Source organism: Strix aluco, chromosome 14 (assembly GCF_031877795.1).
Source record: "Strix aluco isolate bStrAlu1 chromosome 14, bStrAlu1.hap1, whole genome shotgun sequence".
Classification (NCBI taxonomy): Eukaryota; Metazoa; Chordata; class Aves; order Strigiformes; family Strigidae; genus Strix; species Strix aluco.
The window spans coordinates 16,841,961-16,859,176 of record NC_133944.1 but is presented as its reverse complement, the minus strand read 5'-3'; the positions used below and the strand labels follow the sequence as shown (position 1 = coordinate 16,859,176).

The 17,216-nt window shown below is 39.5% G+C and overlaps 1 protein-coding gene across 5 annotated transcripts; it reads left to right on the top strand.

Moving 5' to 3' along the window:
• Positions 1–13: 13 nt before the first annotated feature.
• Positions 14–16,912, top strand: SNX20 (sorting nexin 20). 5 transcript variants are annotated; one of them, XM_074839484.1, is made up of 6 exons: positions 14–645; positions 5,585–5,708; positions 6,582–7,007; positions 7,772–7,949; positions 9,603–9,754; positions 12,336–16,912. In XM_074839484.1, exons 3-6 carry the CDS (start codon positions 6,987–6,989, stop codon positions 13,002–13,004), a joined length of 1,020 nt encoding a protein of 339 aa, XP_074695585.1. In that variant the 5' UTR covers positions 14–645; positions 5,585–5,708; positions 6,582–6,986; the 3' UTR covers positions 13,005–16,912. The 5 variants fall into 5 exon arrangements, with proteins under 5 accessions (XP_074695585.1, XP_074695587.1, XP_074695586.1 ...); XM_074839486.1 differs by lacking the exons at positions 5,585–5,708; positions 6,582–7,007; XM_074839485.1 differs by lacking the exons at positions 14–645; positions 6,582–7,007 and having other exon boundaries at positions 5,523–5,708.
• The last annotated feature ends 304 nt before the right edge of the window (positions 16,913–17,216 follow it).

Here is a 17,216-nt window from a genome sequence, read left to right as displayed (position 1 = left end):
CGGGCTGGTTTGGCGGCGCGTGCGTGTGCGTCCGCCGGCAGCAGAGGCTGGGCCCCAGCCACGTCCCCAGCCCCCGGTGCCGCGCCCGCGCCGCTTCTCCTCCGCGCTCCCGCGTCCCGCTCTGTGCCCCGAGCGGACGCCGCTCTCCCCGGCGGGCGCCAGCCCCGCCCGTTGGCTGGGGGCGAAGCGCGGCCGCGGGCCGGGGCGCGCCCGGGGGGGTCTTTCGGGAGCGGGCCGGCGCTCACGGCGGGTGACCGGGGCCGGGCCTCGCTCCGGACCCGTGGCAGGGCGGGGAGGGGGCCGTGGGGCGCTGCCTCCGCCCGGCGGGTGCAACACGTGGAGACGGGAAAAAACGAGACTTGCCGGGAGCTGCCGGCAGGCCGGTTGGCAGTCAGAGCCCTCTCCGAGGTAAAAGCTGCGGACCGAACGTCACTGGCTCCGTGCGTGCTGGCGAGGATGGAGGGGCGGGCTCTGCGCTGCGCTGCCCGGGGTGCGGCGTCTTCCACGGCTCGGTGAGCGCGGGGGGTCATTTCGAGTGCCCGTCGTGGGGCCGGCGGCTGTAGCGTTACCTAGAGACTGTTCACGAGTGTCAAACTTGATCTGGCTTCAATATCCACTTTTGAAATATTTTTGCTCTCAAGAAATGTAAGTAATGCTACTGAGTATTTGATTTAATAAAAGCCAAACGTGGCTCCTCTTTAACCGACCTCCTGAATGTGACTGTCATCTGAATGCTGTTCTGCTTTATCCACTTCGCATCAGTGGTTTTTATATATAGTGAGCTCTTATTAAATAATGAGAGAATGAACTCCCGAATAGAAAAGAGTTGCTCAGCAGGATGGTTATGTTTAAAAGCTTTATTCATGCATTCAGCGTTTCCGGAAGACAACATTTATTTTTAGACAGTATTTTTTTAATCACATAGTATTCTAAACTGATGCTTTAAATTTCATTTTAAAAACACTTATGAAATTTTGTACTGCTAGAAATGGATGGACTTCCTACAAAGAAGCATCTTTGAAAAAAATAGCATATGCTCGTGTACCCAAGGTGGTTACAATAATGTTGACATACAAATAAACACTTTCCTAGTTTCTTTGTATCTTTACCATTCATTTAATACATGTTTTTATGTAATTCAGTAACACGTGCAGTCCAACATTAGTTAAAGAAAAGGCTGTTCCAGTTAATCCTGTTCCCTATAGATCTTCAGAATCTAGAGAGACAATAAGTGGATCCAACACAGCCCCGGGGATCAGGGCAGGGGTGCCCGCTTCTGAGCTCTGAAGCGATGTATGTCACCACCACAGCTCTTGGCAGGAAGAGGGGAAGGCACAGCACCGGCTTTTGTGAGCGGGGGTATGTGCAGGGTGTAAAGGACACAGTCAGAGTGTTGGAAACCACCAGGAGTTTATTGGAAACTCCTGAGGAAATAACGAGATTCCATCTACTATGGAATGAATGCTCACACTGATAATTTTATTCAGTCATTTAAGAGCAAAATTGCATTTTAAAGTCATATTTAATTTTTAAAGAATAAATAGTAGTGAAAAGATACTCAGATTTGTGCATTACATTTCATTTTGGAGAAGGACACACAGTAAACCCAAGTTATGCTCTGCTAATCCTCAAGGTGGCTATCTATACACAGCAGCTGCACTTTCCTCCATTTCTAGAGCTGCTGTTTGTGTTACTACAAAATGTATTAGCATGTCTGCTATAAATCCTGTTATCCCAAATTTCATTATGTTTACATTTTGGGTATAAATAAATTACACGTGGAATGTGATTATAAATATTAGCCTAGGTACATCGTAATTATATTTGAGAAGGGGATGGACACATAATAAGAATAAAATATCAAAATGCTAGGTAGAAATGACTACATGTGGTACACCTAATAACTCAGAAACAAATATTTTTAAATATTTCTCTAGTCCATGTAATTATGTACTTGACCCTCTGATTTCAGCAGGAAAAATGACCCCCATAGACCATTTAGGAAGTCTGTCATTCTACAGACAGAATAGTACTTGTGAAATTTAACCCAGTTTAATATCCTATTGACCCACTGGGCTTGCATTACAGCTCTGTGTCACTGACAGACCACAGATGAAAGGCAGGCCAAGACTGTTGTTTACTCTAAAGCTCCTTCATACTCCTTTAGAAGTATAAAGGAGTTGTAAAGTGGTAACAGGGCTTTGGCAGTATAAAATGGGCCTGTTACATTTTCTTTCATGTTGAAAACCCTGTCAGTAACACCAGCACGAGATATTTGCTGTTAAACGGCAAATTATTTCTTTAAACCACACTCTTGTTAGGAGAGACATGTTTTGTAATAATGAAATATGGTAAACAAATTCCACTTTCAAATGACACAACACTATACAATTAAATGTTATATAAATAGCATGGAACAGAATTTTGTGCTTACCAGGACAGGAGTATGGTATTCATTTATCACATCATTGCCCCAAAAGTGCAGAATATTCATGCAGAACAGCTGAATTTTTCTGCTACTTCAAACATGGAAATGGTAGGTATTTATCCAGCTGCATTAAAAAAAGAGAGGAAAGGTTCTTGTAGAAGCATCCAAGACAACATTACAGCACTTCCTAAATATTAGTTATGTGATAAAAGGAGATGTGGATAAATAGGTATTTCTGCCTCGTGTTTTTTTCTCATTATCTACAGTTCTAATGAATGATTTGGTAAAATAAGTAAGGTTTAGTTACATAGTTTGGGGCCTGAGAGGGAAAAGCAGCACAGATTCTATGAGGTTGCCTGAAGCTGTGTTTCTTAGGACAGAAGCTGAAGAGTATTTTGTAATAGGGATATTACAGACACATTCTTTAACAAACATAGGACCTTTCTGAGCCTATAGTAAAATGCCAATAAAATCTGGCAGTAAACTGCAGTATCTATATAACAGTGGTTTCTCCCACAATTTTTCAAGCTGATACCAGCTTTGTATTCTATGGTTAAATATTGTGTCTGTCTGGGTTTATGTCATCTATCTGATTGGGAAAATATGAACTGCCCAAATTAGAGTATAAATCAAGGCAGGATGTTTTTCACTATTGCAGCAGTCCCTTCTGGTTCTTTAACTATCACAAGCACAAACATGGTCTTTCAATACAGGCATCCTTAACATGGCATCGCAAGGCTAGCTCATTTGGTGGCTGGTTACCAAGTTTTAGATATAAACTTTCAGGTTAGTCTTCTGAAAATGAGTCATTTTGTCTTAAGTTGGTATGGAGGACCTAACTCCTATGACAGCCACGTTTATGTGCTGCAGTGTTATGATTTTAACCTTGCCTTGCTCCTATGTTATTGCAGAGCACTCTTTTTCCATATCCCTTGGTAGATGCACTTTAACTCTTTATGCATGCCAAAGTCAGTGCTTTCACAGAATACAAACTCTGAGTGAGCCAGTGCAGGAGGATCCCTGTTCCATCACTATGACAGAACATGCTTTTCCATTAAAATTTATGAATAGTCAGATAAATTGATGGTATAAGTGCACTTGCCCATCTTTCAGAACGGTATGCTGCCGTTGTGAAAATTCCCGTTTTCCACTGCTTAACACTTTACACAGTATTTGACTGTTGGAGTTGGAACTGAGAATATAAAAAGGAAGATACTAGTTATGCATTCTGCTAGCAAACACCACTGCACACTGTAGACCTTTTCTGAATGTGCTAATCAAGTAGACATTTAGGAAAGTAAAATGCTGCCAGACTAACAACACTAGGTCTCAGTGAAGGGCCAGGGACTGTCTGGGCCAAACCCAAGCTCATGGGGCAGCATGAGGAGGAGCCGCAGCCTGCTAAACCCTCTGTGGATGTCACGGCTCCTGGGCACAAGGAACCCGTTCAGGAACCGGCTGTGACCATAACAGCTCGCTCTACTGAGGCAGGCAGAATTCTTGCAGAACACCCTGGATTTGTAAATTACTTCATATGAGTCATCCATGCTCATAATAAAAGATTTCACTTTTTTTAATCATCCAGGTTAATTTGACTAGGACTGACTTGTTCTGAAATAATTGAAAGTAGAGGTCATACTTAATATACTGAAAAATATAATTTCCTCTTTTCTTTTAGCTTTATCAAGAGCAGGACAATAGCACTAAGCATCACAAAATAATACATTGGGTTTTGGCAACACATAAATTAACAGATTCAGGATTCAAAGCTTAGATACATCTGTGAACTGTCAGCATGAGTGAAAGGCACTGAAATCCCCCTTGGTTTTTGCTCACAATTGTAACCAAACCCATAAATCTAACTTTAAAGGAATGAGACTTGAGCCAGAAACCCATGCCTTGTCTACACTTAAAAGGGTTGGCTGGTATAGCTACACCTTAGAGCTGTATTGGCAAGCAGAGATTTCTTTTCTGGTGTAACTTAAATCACTTTCCGCATGGAACATGCTAAACTGGCTAAAGGACTCTGCCAATATAACGGCATCTACACTATGGCTTCTGCCAGTATGGCTGTAGCTGCATGGGAGTGATTTTTCACCATTCTGACAGCTATTTTGGCAAAACTTCTACATTTAGACTGAGTCCAAGTTAAAGTTGGCATTGTTTTATGTTGTAAATAAAGCAGAAGAGAAGCACTGCCAGTTTATGGCCCTGGTTTTACATTATTTTAAATTGTTTGTTCTAAAGGAATGTGTGGGGCAGGATCCATGTGGTCCTTTGGATGTTTGCCTCCCACATTTGTGCTGCATTAAAATTGTTTGGTTCTTCAGTGAGTGAGCTTTGGCAACGGAGAAACTTACATTACTAAAAAAAGATAGCGTCCATATTATTTACCCCAGAAATAGCTATCCTGATGCTTTAAAGCAAATTTCCAAACTGAAGTGAACAGCAAAAGGAAGCATCTGGGCCAAAGGACATGTGGATTAATGCGTCATTCTTCTTCACTTTGTCCTCAGTTCAACAAAGACTTTAAGCACAGGATTAATTTTAGGCACACACATAAGCCCATTTCAAGTTTAGTAGTCATGTCAGATATGATAATGCTCCTTTTTGAACTTTAATTAAGCAGATATTCGAAATTAATCGTATGTTTAAGCACTGTGCGGAATCGGGATTTCTGTCAGAAGTGTAAGTTTACATGGAGCGAGGCTATTTATTGTGGTACCATCTGCATTTTCTTTTCTGAACTGGATGTTAAGTCTGTACTTTAAAGATGTCCCAAGGGGCATATTTTTCCACATAAGTACATTTACATATTTGGCTCTTTTTTCCTAATCTCTCCTTTGCTAAGTGTGGTTTCAGAAATCTATGCAGAGAAGTTTCATTGATTTTGTAATTGTATTTACTGTTGAACTCTTTCCTCTGGTAGACTTTGTATTTGCACATGTAATCCTGACACTGGGGTTTGCAAACCTGCCCTTGCTGCTGAAGCTGCACAGCCGACAACAGGCCGTGCCTCGCCCCCAGCCAGCACAAGGGCTGTTCGAGGCAGATAGGAAATTTCATGCGTAATCAGTCAGCACTGAACCAGTGAGCCAATTGGATGAGGAAGTCTGAGTTAATCAAGGCTTCTTCCTTCCTTTTTGTAAAACACAGAATGTGCCTATTAGAAGAACACACAGACATATTTTTCTGTGTTTTGAAAATGCGAGGCAGGCTTTTCATGACTTCATACAGACTACACACGCACCACAACTAAAAGCTCTTCGGCAGTTGCCAGGTGAGTACACCGTGCACTTCGGTTTGTAGCGTTACTTACAACTCAGTGAAGCAGTTCGAGTGGCATTTACCCAGAAACAGAGCAGGATGAGTGTCTGTTCAAAGTAAAACTGTAATTTGTTGCACGGTTTTTGTATTGGTTTGGGTTTTTTGAATATATAGTAGCTTAGTTAAAAGAGCTTACAGTGAATTATATATAGCTTGTGAAAATGAAACTGCCTATACGAAGTACAGATAGTTTTCAAGGCAGATATATTCAAGGCAGAAGACTTGTATGTCAAAATGTTCACTTCTGCATTCTTCTATTTTCAAGTGTGTTGTGTTTCCCTGGTAAATCATATTTCAAAGTGTTATATTTCTATATATACACACACATATATACATATTTTATGTATATAAAGTTATACATATATATAAATATATATATCTTGGATATATACAGTTTTGTTTATAAAGTTATACCAACTCACAACCAAGAAAAAAGTTGTCATTTAAATTTGTTTGGCCATTTTCAGATTCCTCATTTAATCTACTATATTTGAGATTATCTTTACATTAAAAAAAAATATTTGCAAGTTCATGCTCTTGGGTTTAACTGTCATGACGTTCAAAAGACTGAGCAGTTAGACAACAAGTAAGTGGCTACTCTTCATGTTCAAAAAGCAGATCTTAAGGAGGACTAGGAGAACAATGAGAACTTCTACCTCCTAGTCCAAAGTCCAAAATTAAGGGCTTCCATGATGCTCTTATTAAGGATGACAACATGTATGTACTTGCTTATCCGAGCCAGGCAAAGGAAGGGTTTCTGTTAGAGGAGAGTGGTTTGTACTTCCATTATTTCCAGTGGGGAAAGTAATTGCTTTTGTTTTTACAGCCTTGCAGTTTGCCAGAAATCGTGGGCCTGCTGAAGGAGTTTCCTCACCTCTGTATCCATCATTGCATAACTATGTCGTAGACAAGTGGAGGCAAAATTATATGTAGTAACATCCCTGTCCTAAACCCTCTGATTACTTAATAACCACTGTTTGGGCATTATTTTTACATTTGTAGCAAGGAGATTTGGGTTTTTTTGAAGTAGGTTGTTCTGTTATTTGATTTTCACCCATTGGCTGAATTGTGAGCAATGTTTCTCTCATGCTAACTAACAACACAGCGCCCTGGCAAAGTTGTTAGGATGCTCTCAGAACCTTTTCAACTGCTAGTATAACACAGTGATGTAATAGGTAGGGAATTTTAAAAAAAAAAAAAAAAAATCCTGGGGAGACATTTATGCAGCAGAATGGCCAATCTGGTCTACGGGGTAAGAGTACATTGTGTTAGGCATTTTATCAGTATGTGGTAAAAAAGTAGTCCTAGCAGAACAGGCATAGAGATCTACTACAAGCACAGTATGTAGGTTAAAAGGACAAGTAAAGGGAGAATGCTTCTGTATAACAATTAGAAAACTCAGTTCTCGTTCCACCTAGCCATTCAGTTGTTTTGTTCTCACAGTACAGAGACAAGTCTCTGGAGAGAACTTGAATCTGTGAAATATGACAAAAATATACTATTTTAGATATTGCCCTATTTTGCCCTACAGGTTGTGATTAAGAACAGATGGCAAGTTTTGGAGTCTTGAGAACGGTAAATTCTAGCAGTGTAAGAGAGCCAGGCTGCTAGTTATTATCTCCAAGATTTTAGTTCATCTGAACTCATACTTGCAAGCTTGAGGGCAAAATACAAGGAGAAAAAAATCTGCCCCCACTGAAGTTTCTGAGAAAATTCTCATAGATAAGAACAGAGTTCCCCACTTAATCTTACTCAATGTAACTTCCTATGACTTTCATGTTTGATTTTAATCTACCAAAAAGATACCCAAACACTTTCAATGATAATGTTAATAGGAGTGGTTCTTCACTGATAGCTATATAGATATTTCTATTTATTACTTTAGTTTTTATGAAACTACAGTTACCCTCATATAAGTTCACAGAGAACAATGAGTAAGTCAATAAAAAAGATTACCAGACTGGCTCCTCTAAAGGCATGCTACTAAGAAATGTCATATTTTTTGTAATCTTTCAGTGGTGGCTTGCAATGGACCAAGACTCGCACTGCACAGCAGAAAGGGAACTGTTGGAAGCTGTAAGCAGTATTACTACATTTTCTACCACAAGTCCATCTGATGAAGAACAAATTCAACCCAAAGCTGAAATTTCATGTCAAGTGAGAAAAGAAAACCCAGGAAAAGGTGACCTACAAGGTTGATGCTATCTTTTAATTTTATTTTTCATATAGCTATTTATGCCATTAATCTTTTACATAAAAACTTAGCTTTATTTCTTGCAGCAGTAGCCCAGACTTACACTGCTATACTCTACTGAAAATAAGCCTTGATTAAACCTGTAGTAATAATGGAGCAATAGTGAAACAGATGCATATCCTGGTGTGTATATACACACAGAGTTTTCCTTTTAAATCCCTTGGGCCTAAAATGTATTCCAGATTTCATTTACAGACCAGGCACCAAACCAGTGATCATTAGATGGCCTGTTTTGGGAGTGCACTTTCTGTACATCACAAAATCTGAACCTCTTGGCAGTATTGGCAAGGACATCAAGATTGAAGCTAATCTTTAACAGTAGTCTCTCACATGCCTTATGAAGAGGCAGCATTGAATTTTTACTATGCCTAAGATTTCTGTCATCTGTTATTAAATAAAATGTTATATATAATCCAAAATATATATCATCTCATCAAGATTTTCAGCCTGCATAAACACCACCTCTCTTAGGAAATATGTGCTTTGTAGAGATTGAGCCAAACCCCAAAGGCCTTGATAATTGAAACTGTATGGCCAAATGATTAAGAACATGTAGAAGTGGGGCCACTGAAGAAGTGCTATGGTGCCTTTGCAATTCTGTTTCTGCATCAAGCTGTTATCTTCCCGTTCATTTGTGGTCATTCACTTCCATTGTCTGAATGTTAGATACATTGCAGACTGACTTCAGCTGACTGAATTGACAGAGACATCATTGATTAGAAATTGGGACTGGTGTGCCCATTTGTGAAATACAAATATTCCATTTCTTTTATCCACTTTGCTAGCCTATATGCCACCTGATGAAAACTGTTGTCAGTAGATTTCAGACACAGAAATCACCCTTTTGAAAAGCTACATCAAATTCCCCTGTAAACAAGCCCTTCAACCAGCTGTCCTACATTTTTATATATGCATATGTATATATGTTTGTGTGTGTGTGTATGTGATTGTGGGGAGAAAGAGAGAGGAAAGGAGGGAAGTATATAAAATATTTATAGCTGAACTGTGGCATCAGTTCAGCTACAAAAGAAAAAGAGGATGTGAGAATTCCTTCTTTGGCTAAACTGGTTTTGAGTTTCTGCTTTAAGGTTAGGATATTCATGTTTTCTCAGCTTTCACCTGTTACTGCACAAACCCACTATTTGAATAAGGTCAGTATTTGAATATATGTCTGAATTTGCAGCTGCATTGTATTACCTCCTCCTTTTAGCAACAAGGAAGCCTGGAGAAACATGTGATTCAGAAGACTGAGTTGGCATTTCTTAGAGCTACTTGTGGGATGGTGAAGCATATCTCCTGCTCAGACTGTGCCTAAGGTTACAACCTAGATGTACAATACTTCTTGTCAGTAGTTTTTCTATAACTTTGTGTTCTGCAATTGCTTTGGTATGTTTCAAAATTTCAGACCACAATAGCTTTCCTCAAAGAATCTGGACCTGTCTTTATTAGCAGTGAAATCACTTATTTTAACAGTCTTTAGGTCCTGCTGTAATAGCAACAGAAATTCTGGGCTCTCCTTTCACAATAAATGCATAAGAGTTTTCTTTCCAAATGCACAGGTTATAAACTGAAATGCTAATATATTGGTTTTAGATTCCAATGCATCTCTAAGTCCCAACTCCTTGATGACCACTAAGGAACTTCAGGAATATTGGAGGAATGAAAAACGCCAGTGCAGACAAGTCAAACTCCTTTTTGAAATCCCATCAACCAGGATTGTAGAGCACCACTTATCTAAATATGTGGTAAGCTAAGAAATGAATATGTAAGACGATCATTAATTTTTATTCACTCTACAGGGGTCTGCACAGCACACAGCATGACTCACTACATGAAAGCCTTACCCAGAGCCAAGTTTTGCAAGCCATGATCATACTGAGTAGAACCTGTTCTCACTGATCGTATGGGCATAGCTGGTGGAATCTGCCTGTAAAAAATACCTCTGACAATCAGTTCACAAAATCTGCAGCAGCGGAAAAGTGATAGCAAGTAAATTAGTAGCTTGAGTATCCTTAACACCCAGAGGCTTGTCAACATTAAGGAAATTCACACAGGTATAACAATATCAATATAGTTACACTTCCACTGAGCTAGCCTGCTGTACCAACTGCATGGCGTTTGTACAACTTCCACATCAGAGAGTTATGTTAGCACAAATGCAAAATTCTTTGATGCTGACAAAGTCTAAGACATCCTCCAGCTAGATCACCTGGTATCATTCCTCTTCCCTACCTAGAGCTCCATTAGATCGCATATTTCTGTCATATTTTTAAGGTGAAACATGAGTATGAAGGACAGGAACAACAGAATATGTTCAATTTTTGTATCTTTACTCACAGTATGACACTTGTTTTTTATTTCTGGTTCTGCTCCTGGCCTTCAGGAGGACTGATATAGAGCAAGTCTCTTTCAATACTCCTGTGAAATTCAGATAGGGATGTTTTCCTTGTTTGCCACAACCTCTGAGAACTGTAGATGAAAAATGCTAAGAATCGCACTAGTGTTGGTGATACTGGGTGATGCATCTTGGTAGAATTTAAAGCAGGTAAATGTTCTGGACGCTGTCCTAAGATCTTGTTGTGTGCTATACACACCTACTTAGGTGCTGTCATTCTTGCATACAATCAACAGTATCCAGCTTGTTGAATAGTTTAAAATTATTTTAGTATAACTGTATGAGAACAAGAGTATCATTCAGCATACATGCAAGTAGTTAAATTTAGTCATAAGTTACATGTCTAGGCAAAAACATATACATTACAACAAAACTGAGCCAATTTGAACGATAGTCTAATTAAATGGTATTTCTTCCTTTTTTTCATGCACACTCCACAAATAAAAAAACAAGTACTTGTAAATTATTCATTTAGCTGCCCTTAATACAATGATAGCTTAAAAAATTGTTCTTATTATTGTTTTGGATATGCATCAGGCATATATACACCTTTCAGCAGGGAGCAGGACAAAGTATAGGAAAATGTCCCAGTGCTTACAAATGAAAAGAAATCAGAGAAGTCAGCTCAAGTTTAGAAAGCTTTCAAGGAGCGCCTGTAAAGATCATTTATGAAGATTAAAAGAAAGAATTTCTCTTTAAGGAAAAACAAGGGAGATAATCAGACAGACACTAGTACTAGTACTGGTTTGTACCCTTCAGCAGCAGCAAAGAAAACAACCAGCATGAGTAAAACTGCTTCATTTCCTGTATAATTCAGTGGGAACAGGGTGAAGTTGAATGTGAACATGGCCATTGTCCAAAAGCCAGCAAGGTCAACAGGCCGTGTCCTTAGCTGTGTGCAGTGACACAGTTAAGCTGGCCTCAGTGGAGCTCCACTGGTTTACACACATTAGGGATTTGGCCCTTCCACAACATCATTGTGCTTGGATCAGGACCTGAAGAGAATCTATTTGTACAACACATAACACACAATTTTATTTTGCAGCTACTTTTCTAATATCACATTTATTATAGTCATTTTGAGGCTAGTGAAGAGCTGAGGAAGACATACTCTTGAGTACTGTTAATATGGGACAGCATTGCTGTTAGCTGTTAGTGAAGGATTTTGGATAGCAAACAGATTGTTGTAGAAATGTCACTTTTTTTTGCATTATTTATATGCCAAGTAAATTTGAATAACAGGACAATGATTTAGAGGGGAAAAAAGGCTTTGGAGTTGCTCCATCTCATTTTTGCACACACCAAATATTACTGCCAAATACTCCTTCTTCTTTCACAGCATTAATAACACCCCCAAATCCCTAGAAATGTCTGATACAAACAACATTTCTGAGTATTACGACCAATGTAAAATAGATTACATTCAATATTAAGTCTGGGAAATCCATTCAGTTCACCAAAGATGATTGATTGCAGCAGCCATGGCTGTTATAAACAAAGTACAGCTACAGAAATACTTTGTAAGTGGTTTTACATGCTTCAGTCTGTTGCTAGCTCACCATTCCCAGCACCTTGCAGGATGGGATCTGTTACTGCATTGTTTATCTACAACTTATTTACATGCTAAGCTAAGTCTGGTGACAAAAGTACAAAACAGCAGGAGGTGAGAATTATTAATTTGATGGCTGCAGATTTCAAAGATCAGGCCTACGCTGAGCGTGCACCATAATCCCAAGCAGCAACTAATTTAGCAGCACCTCTGTAAACCATAGGAGTATACAAGATTACCCATGTAAAATTGGTGCAGGAAGGTTTTGACTGGTAGAATATACAAGCACAAAGTCTTTTCAAAGCAATAACAGACAAAACGTGAGTCCACCAGGGATAGAATAGTCCTTCTCATGCTTATTTTTCTGTTTTATTGTGTTCAGATGTATAAAATCATCATTTTGCAAACAGGGAGTTTTGACAGCAACAAGTCCGTAATTGAACGGCGTTACTCAGATTTTGAGAAACTGCACAGAAATCTGCTGGAGGAGTTTAGTGAAGAAATGGAAGATGTGACTTTTCCCAAAAAAACTCTAACAGGGAATTTCACAGAAGAAATAATCAATGAGAGAAAATTAGCCTTCAAGGACTACCTGAGACTTCTATATTCTATGAAATATATCCGACGATCAAAAAAATTTATTGACTTTTTAACAAGGCCCGAGCTTCAGGAAGCATATGGTTGCCTGCGGGGTGGCCAGTACACCAAAGCTTTGGAAATCCTTTTAGAAGTCATTGGTCTGCAGGAAAGGCTGACAAGAGGCAACCCTCTCTCAATTGTCCCTACTCTCTGTGCTATCGTGGTGTGCCACAAGGACCTGGAAAACCCAGCAAGTGCCTTTGAATATGGAGAAAAAGCTCTATCATGCCTTCATGTGCATACCAGCCACAGGTATTATATTCCATTGTTAGAAACAATGATCACTTTGGCATATGAACTTGGCAAGGATTTTCTGTCTTTTCAAGAAAAACTGGAAGAATGGAAGGCAAAAAAAGATCCCATACGAGTTTTTACCCTGAAAGAACTTGCAGTTCGGGAGTATGTACAATGAACACAAGAAACAATTTCATTAAAGAGCAAAGCTGTCAGCAACTTTTCCCAAACACAAACTCTTGAAGGAGTAAGAACTGGAAATTACCTGTTCAGCTAACATAACTTTATATTAATAGAAAAAAGTTAAATATCTTCCATGTGCAAAAGGGACATTAACATTTATGTTGGAAAATATTATATTTACTCTACCATATGAGGAGCACCTAAGCTTATTAAAGTTTTTGGAAAGACATTTGCAACAAAATATCATTTACGATTTGCTTATTTTGAACATAGCCTATTTTGTGTGAAAAGTCAGAGTAGGAAAATAGAATGAATAAAGCACTTAAGAATCTGCAGAATCAGAGGAATTGCTTGCTCATATGGAAATTACTTGATTTCAAGAAGAGAAATATCTTCTCAGTCATTGCAATCTAGAGGATGCATCTTCAGACACTGAATGTAGTTTTTTACTCACTCAGCTGAAGCCTGGTCAAACAGCACTTTACCATTTCTGAGAATGATGGGATTGGTCCTGTTCCCACTGAAGTCAACTGCTGTGGGCAGGAAGACCTGGGAAGAAGGTTTCCAATGAACTTTGGTAGGAGCAAAAAATACAACCAATGATCATTCCATCAGAGATGAGGGAATATACTTTATTTCCCTTTTGTAGCTGATAAGTTTTATGACTTGCATTGAAGGCACATTCTTGTTTGGGGTGATCTTTTAAGTACAGCTCTGAAAGGGTAGAAAATTCATACCACGTGCACTATATACATAATGGAAAGGAACCACAGAAGGGTGCTGTTGGGGAGAACATCTGGCTAATATAATGCTAGCATTTAATTCTGATTAACAAGCTGTGAGACACATGGTTAACAGACAGTCTGTGTTAAGCATATGCTTCCCTGTTGCCTTTGAGAGACTTATGTAGATTGGGCGTTGCCTTACACCATGCAAATACCATCTTGGTGGCACTGCAATATTATAGCTAATCCTGTATATCTGTATACTTGTACTCCACGTGCAGATACTACGTGCGCCACAATGACACTGTCTATAAATAAGGAATAGCTGTATTAACTTACCTCCCAGACACATAAAAGAATCAGCTAATTGAATGCACACTGAACCTGAAAAACATTGCTGTGCATTGTTACAAGAAGGATGGCTTGGAAAAAATACAGAATAATAGGAGTGTCTAGGGTGGAAAGTTAGTATTTTAAATAGCTATTAACAGCTAGGCATTAAAATATGTGGATTATTTGTTATTTGACAATTATTACTTTTTCTAGTTATACCAGAAGAAAGAGAATTAAGAGTAATTAAGAAATTTAAGAACTAATCTTCCCACAACATATCATATTGCAGGACAGTTAAAATGAATCAAAGGTAGCACCTCCTTAGAGGATCATTTCTGAATCAGTAACAAAGTGGCAAAGAAGAAAGCACGTCTGGGGTCTGCATCACACTCAGGTGACTTGAAGTTAAGGCAGCAAGAAAGCACAGCCATCACGCTGCTCTATCTCCACAGCAGTTTGTGCTGAAAGACCAAAAGGATAGGGAAAAATAATTTCCCCCCTTTTCCTCCCTCCTGTCATTGTGTGCACAGCTGCCTTGGATTCTCCTCAGGTTCCTGTGGGACTGTATGTGAGTAGCTAATTGTGTCCACAGACCCTCACCTTACAGCAGACTACAAGATTAGAAGGTCCGTAAGTACATGCTGTCTAGCAAGGGCAAGTATCAGGGAAGCGGCACATCAGCAAGATCCATCTTAACCTTTACTGGGGTAATGCTGTAACTGTCCATCTCTGAAGGATTAACTGATCCAAAGCTAACCAATTTTTGTTGGCATGGCAGTGCACATTATGAATATGAGGAGGTGCAATTTGGCTAAGAGAAAAATTTACATAATTCAAAAGGCGCTAAAATAAACAGTGCCAAAACCCCCCACTGTTTTGTTGGTGCAAGCCAAATTTCTTCTGAGAATGCTTTTCTATATAATGTGCTAGCAGAGTTTTGTCAGCAAAATGGTCCTAGAATAGGTCACTTTGTCCCTATCCACCAGAAAGCAAAGGTCAGTCTCCTTGTATTATGGGGGAAAATGAACTAAATAAGTACAGAAATGGCGTGAAGAAAGAACAATGTGTCTGTTGGATAATTCCCACACACTGAACTTCTTTGATGGAGAGCCGTTTTCAGTGGGGTATCTGTGGCAATTAGTCAGCCACAACGTCTTCAGAGCTACCCAGGAAGAACATATCTGCCTCACTCAAAGGGCTGATTTCAACTTCAGCTGCACTGAGACTTCCAATCAAGCCACTTCATGTATGAATCCACAGAGCCTACAGCATATGTCATCAAAGGGTCAAGTGTAGCTTTCATAAAATCAGTTTGTGATTTCATTACTATTAGAATACAACAAAATTAAAATCCCCCCGCAACAATTCAACGTCCCCCAAGCAAATCAGGTATGTATTCCCTTCCTACAAATGCAGAGCCTGTGACCTTTCAATTTATTAATCTCTTCAGAGACGACATTGAAAATCTTTGGACTGAGAAAGCTAGCACAGTAATCGCAATGAATGGGGACCCACGGGGCCTAGATTTTACCTGGAGCTCTGCCACAGACTTGGTCTGAACTTTGCACAAGTAACTTAGCCTCTGTGCCCCTGTTTCCTCACCCAGTACTTCCCCAGTAAAGTTTCCTCATTCAGGTTTTCAGTACTCACTGAACAGAAAAGCTGTGAAACTTGACCACATAAGTTAACTCCAACATTTAACTCAGAAATGTGCATTGAGATGGAGGCAATTTTGGTTTATACAAGCCTATTTCAATTCTTGAAGATACCTTGAAATGGAAGAGAACTTAGAGGCAGTAAGTTGCCAAACCTGTGTTCCTATTGTTGATCGCATAGTTTCTTACTAATGCAGTCTTATTTTAGAATCAGGCGTTACTTTCCTTGTACACTAGAGAAGTTACAAAATTAATCTATTTATTGCATTGGACTGTAGTGAGACCATGCTGGCTCATCAGCTTCATAGGCAATCAGCCAGTTCTGATTTCTTAGCTGTGTACTCTCAGAGATTGGTTGGACCTGCCAAAAGAATTTTGCTTTCATTTACTCACATTTCAAGTCAACTTCTGCATATTCTTTTTCACTTGAGTTTTACAGCAAAGCAAGTACTCAGCTGTTGTATGTTACTAAACTAAAAGATAATGGCATTCCTGCTCCCATACTATCTTTCACTTGGAATGATGGCCTGCAAGTACCAGGTTCCCTCTGCCTCTACATGCAAATTTATCTTCCACAGTTAAAAACATGCAGCCAGGTAGGGCAGATTTCCCACAGGGAGTCAGAGAAGATTCGTCCTTTTCCCTATTAACATTGCCCAGTGCAAGGATACAGTAGTGGCTGCAGAGCCCCCATTCATAAATTGAATCTGTTCTGGCTTTTTCATAAGATGTATAAAAATTAAATGGCTGCTGTCCACCTGCCACCGCATCTTGGTTTTCCTCTGAATAATGTTTTAAGAATGGCTCAAAAAGGAAATAGCTAATTTTCATCCACATCTACCTGTCTTGCTTACCTATTGCACTTCCTTAACTCTTGTTAAGAAGCCATTGGAGAAACAATGACTAAAATCCTTGTGCACTCTCCATGGGGATTGCATGCTGTCCCCAGAGTAGACATCCCCCCTCTCCAGGTGCCAGGCCAGCAAAAGGAAATAGCACTGCATCAGTGAAGCTATTCTGGAAGAAGAAATCTCTGGCACCTCCACATATGCAAGAAAGGAATGTAAATTAAGTAAGCAGGTTCCTGCTTACTCCTCCTGCTTCCAGACAGCCATTTACTTCCACTCTTCATTGCTGTACAGTATTTGAGTGATAAAAGCCTGTTTTATAAATAAATCCTTTTCATCCATTTCCTGTCTCCCAAACCAATGTGTGCTTTTTACAAAAAATTTCTTTGGTTTAATAAAATAAATGGAAATGAGCAGTTGGTGACGTTTGTCCTGTTTGCATTATTAACATCCATCAGCCATTCTCTGTACCTGGAAGGCAGCTGGAGTCAACAGACAGAATGTCTGAAGACCCAAGCTCTGCTCTTGGCAACGTCACAAGCCCACTGAATGACCTTGATAAAGTGTAATCAAATCTCAGATTTCTTTTGAATACCAATTTTGCTTTGCCCTCTTCTAGAAAGCTATGTTTTACTTATATTTTATC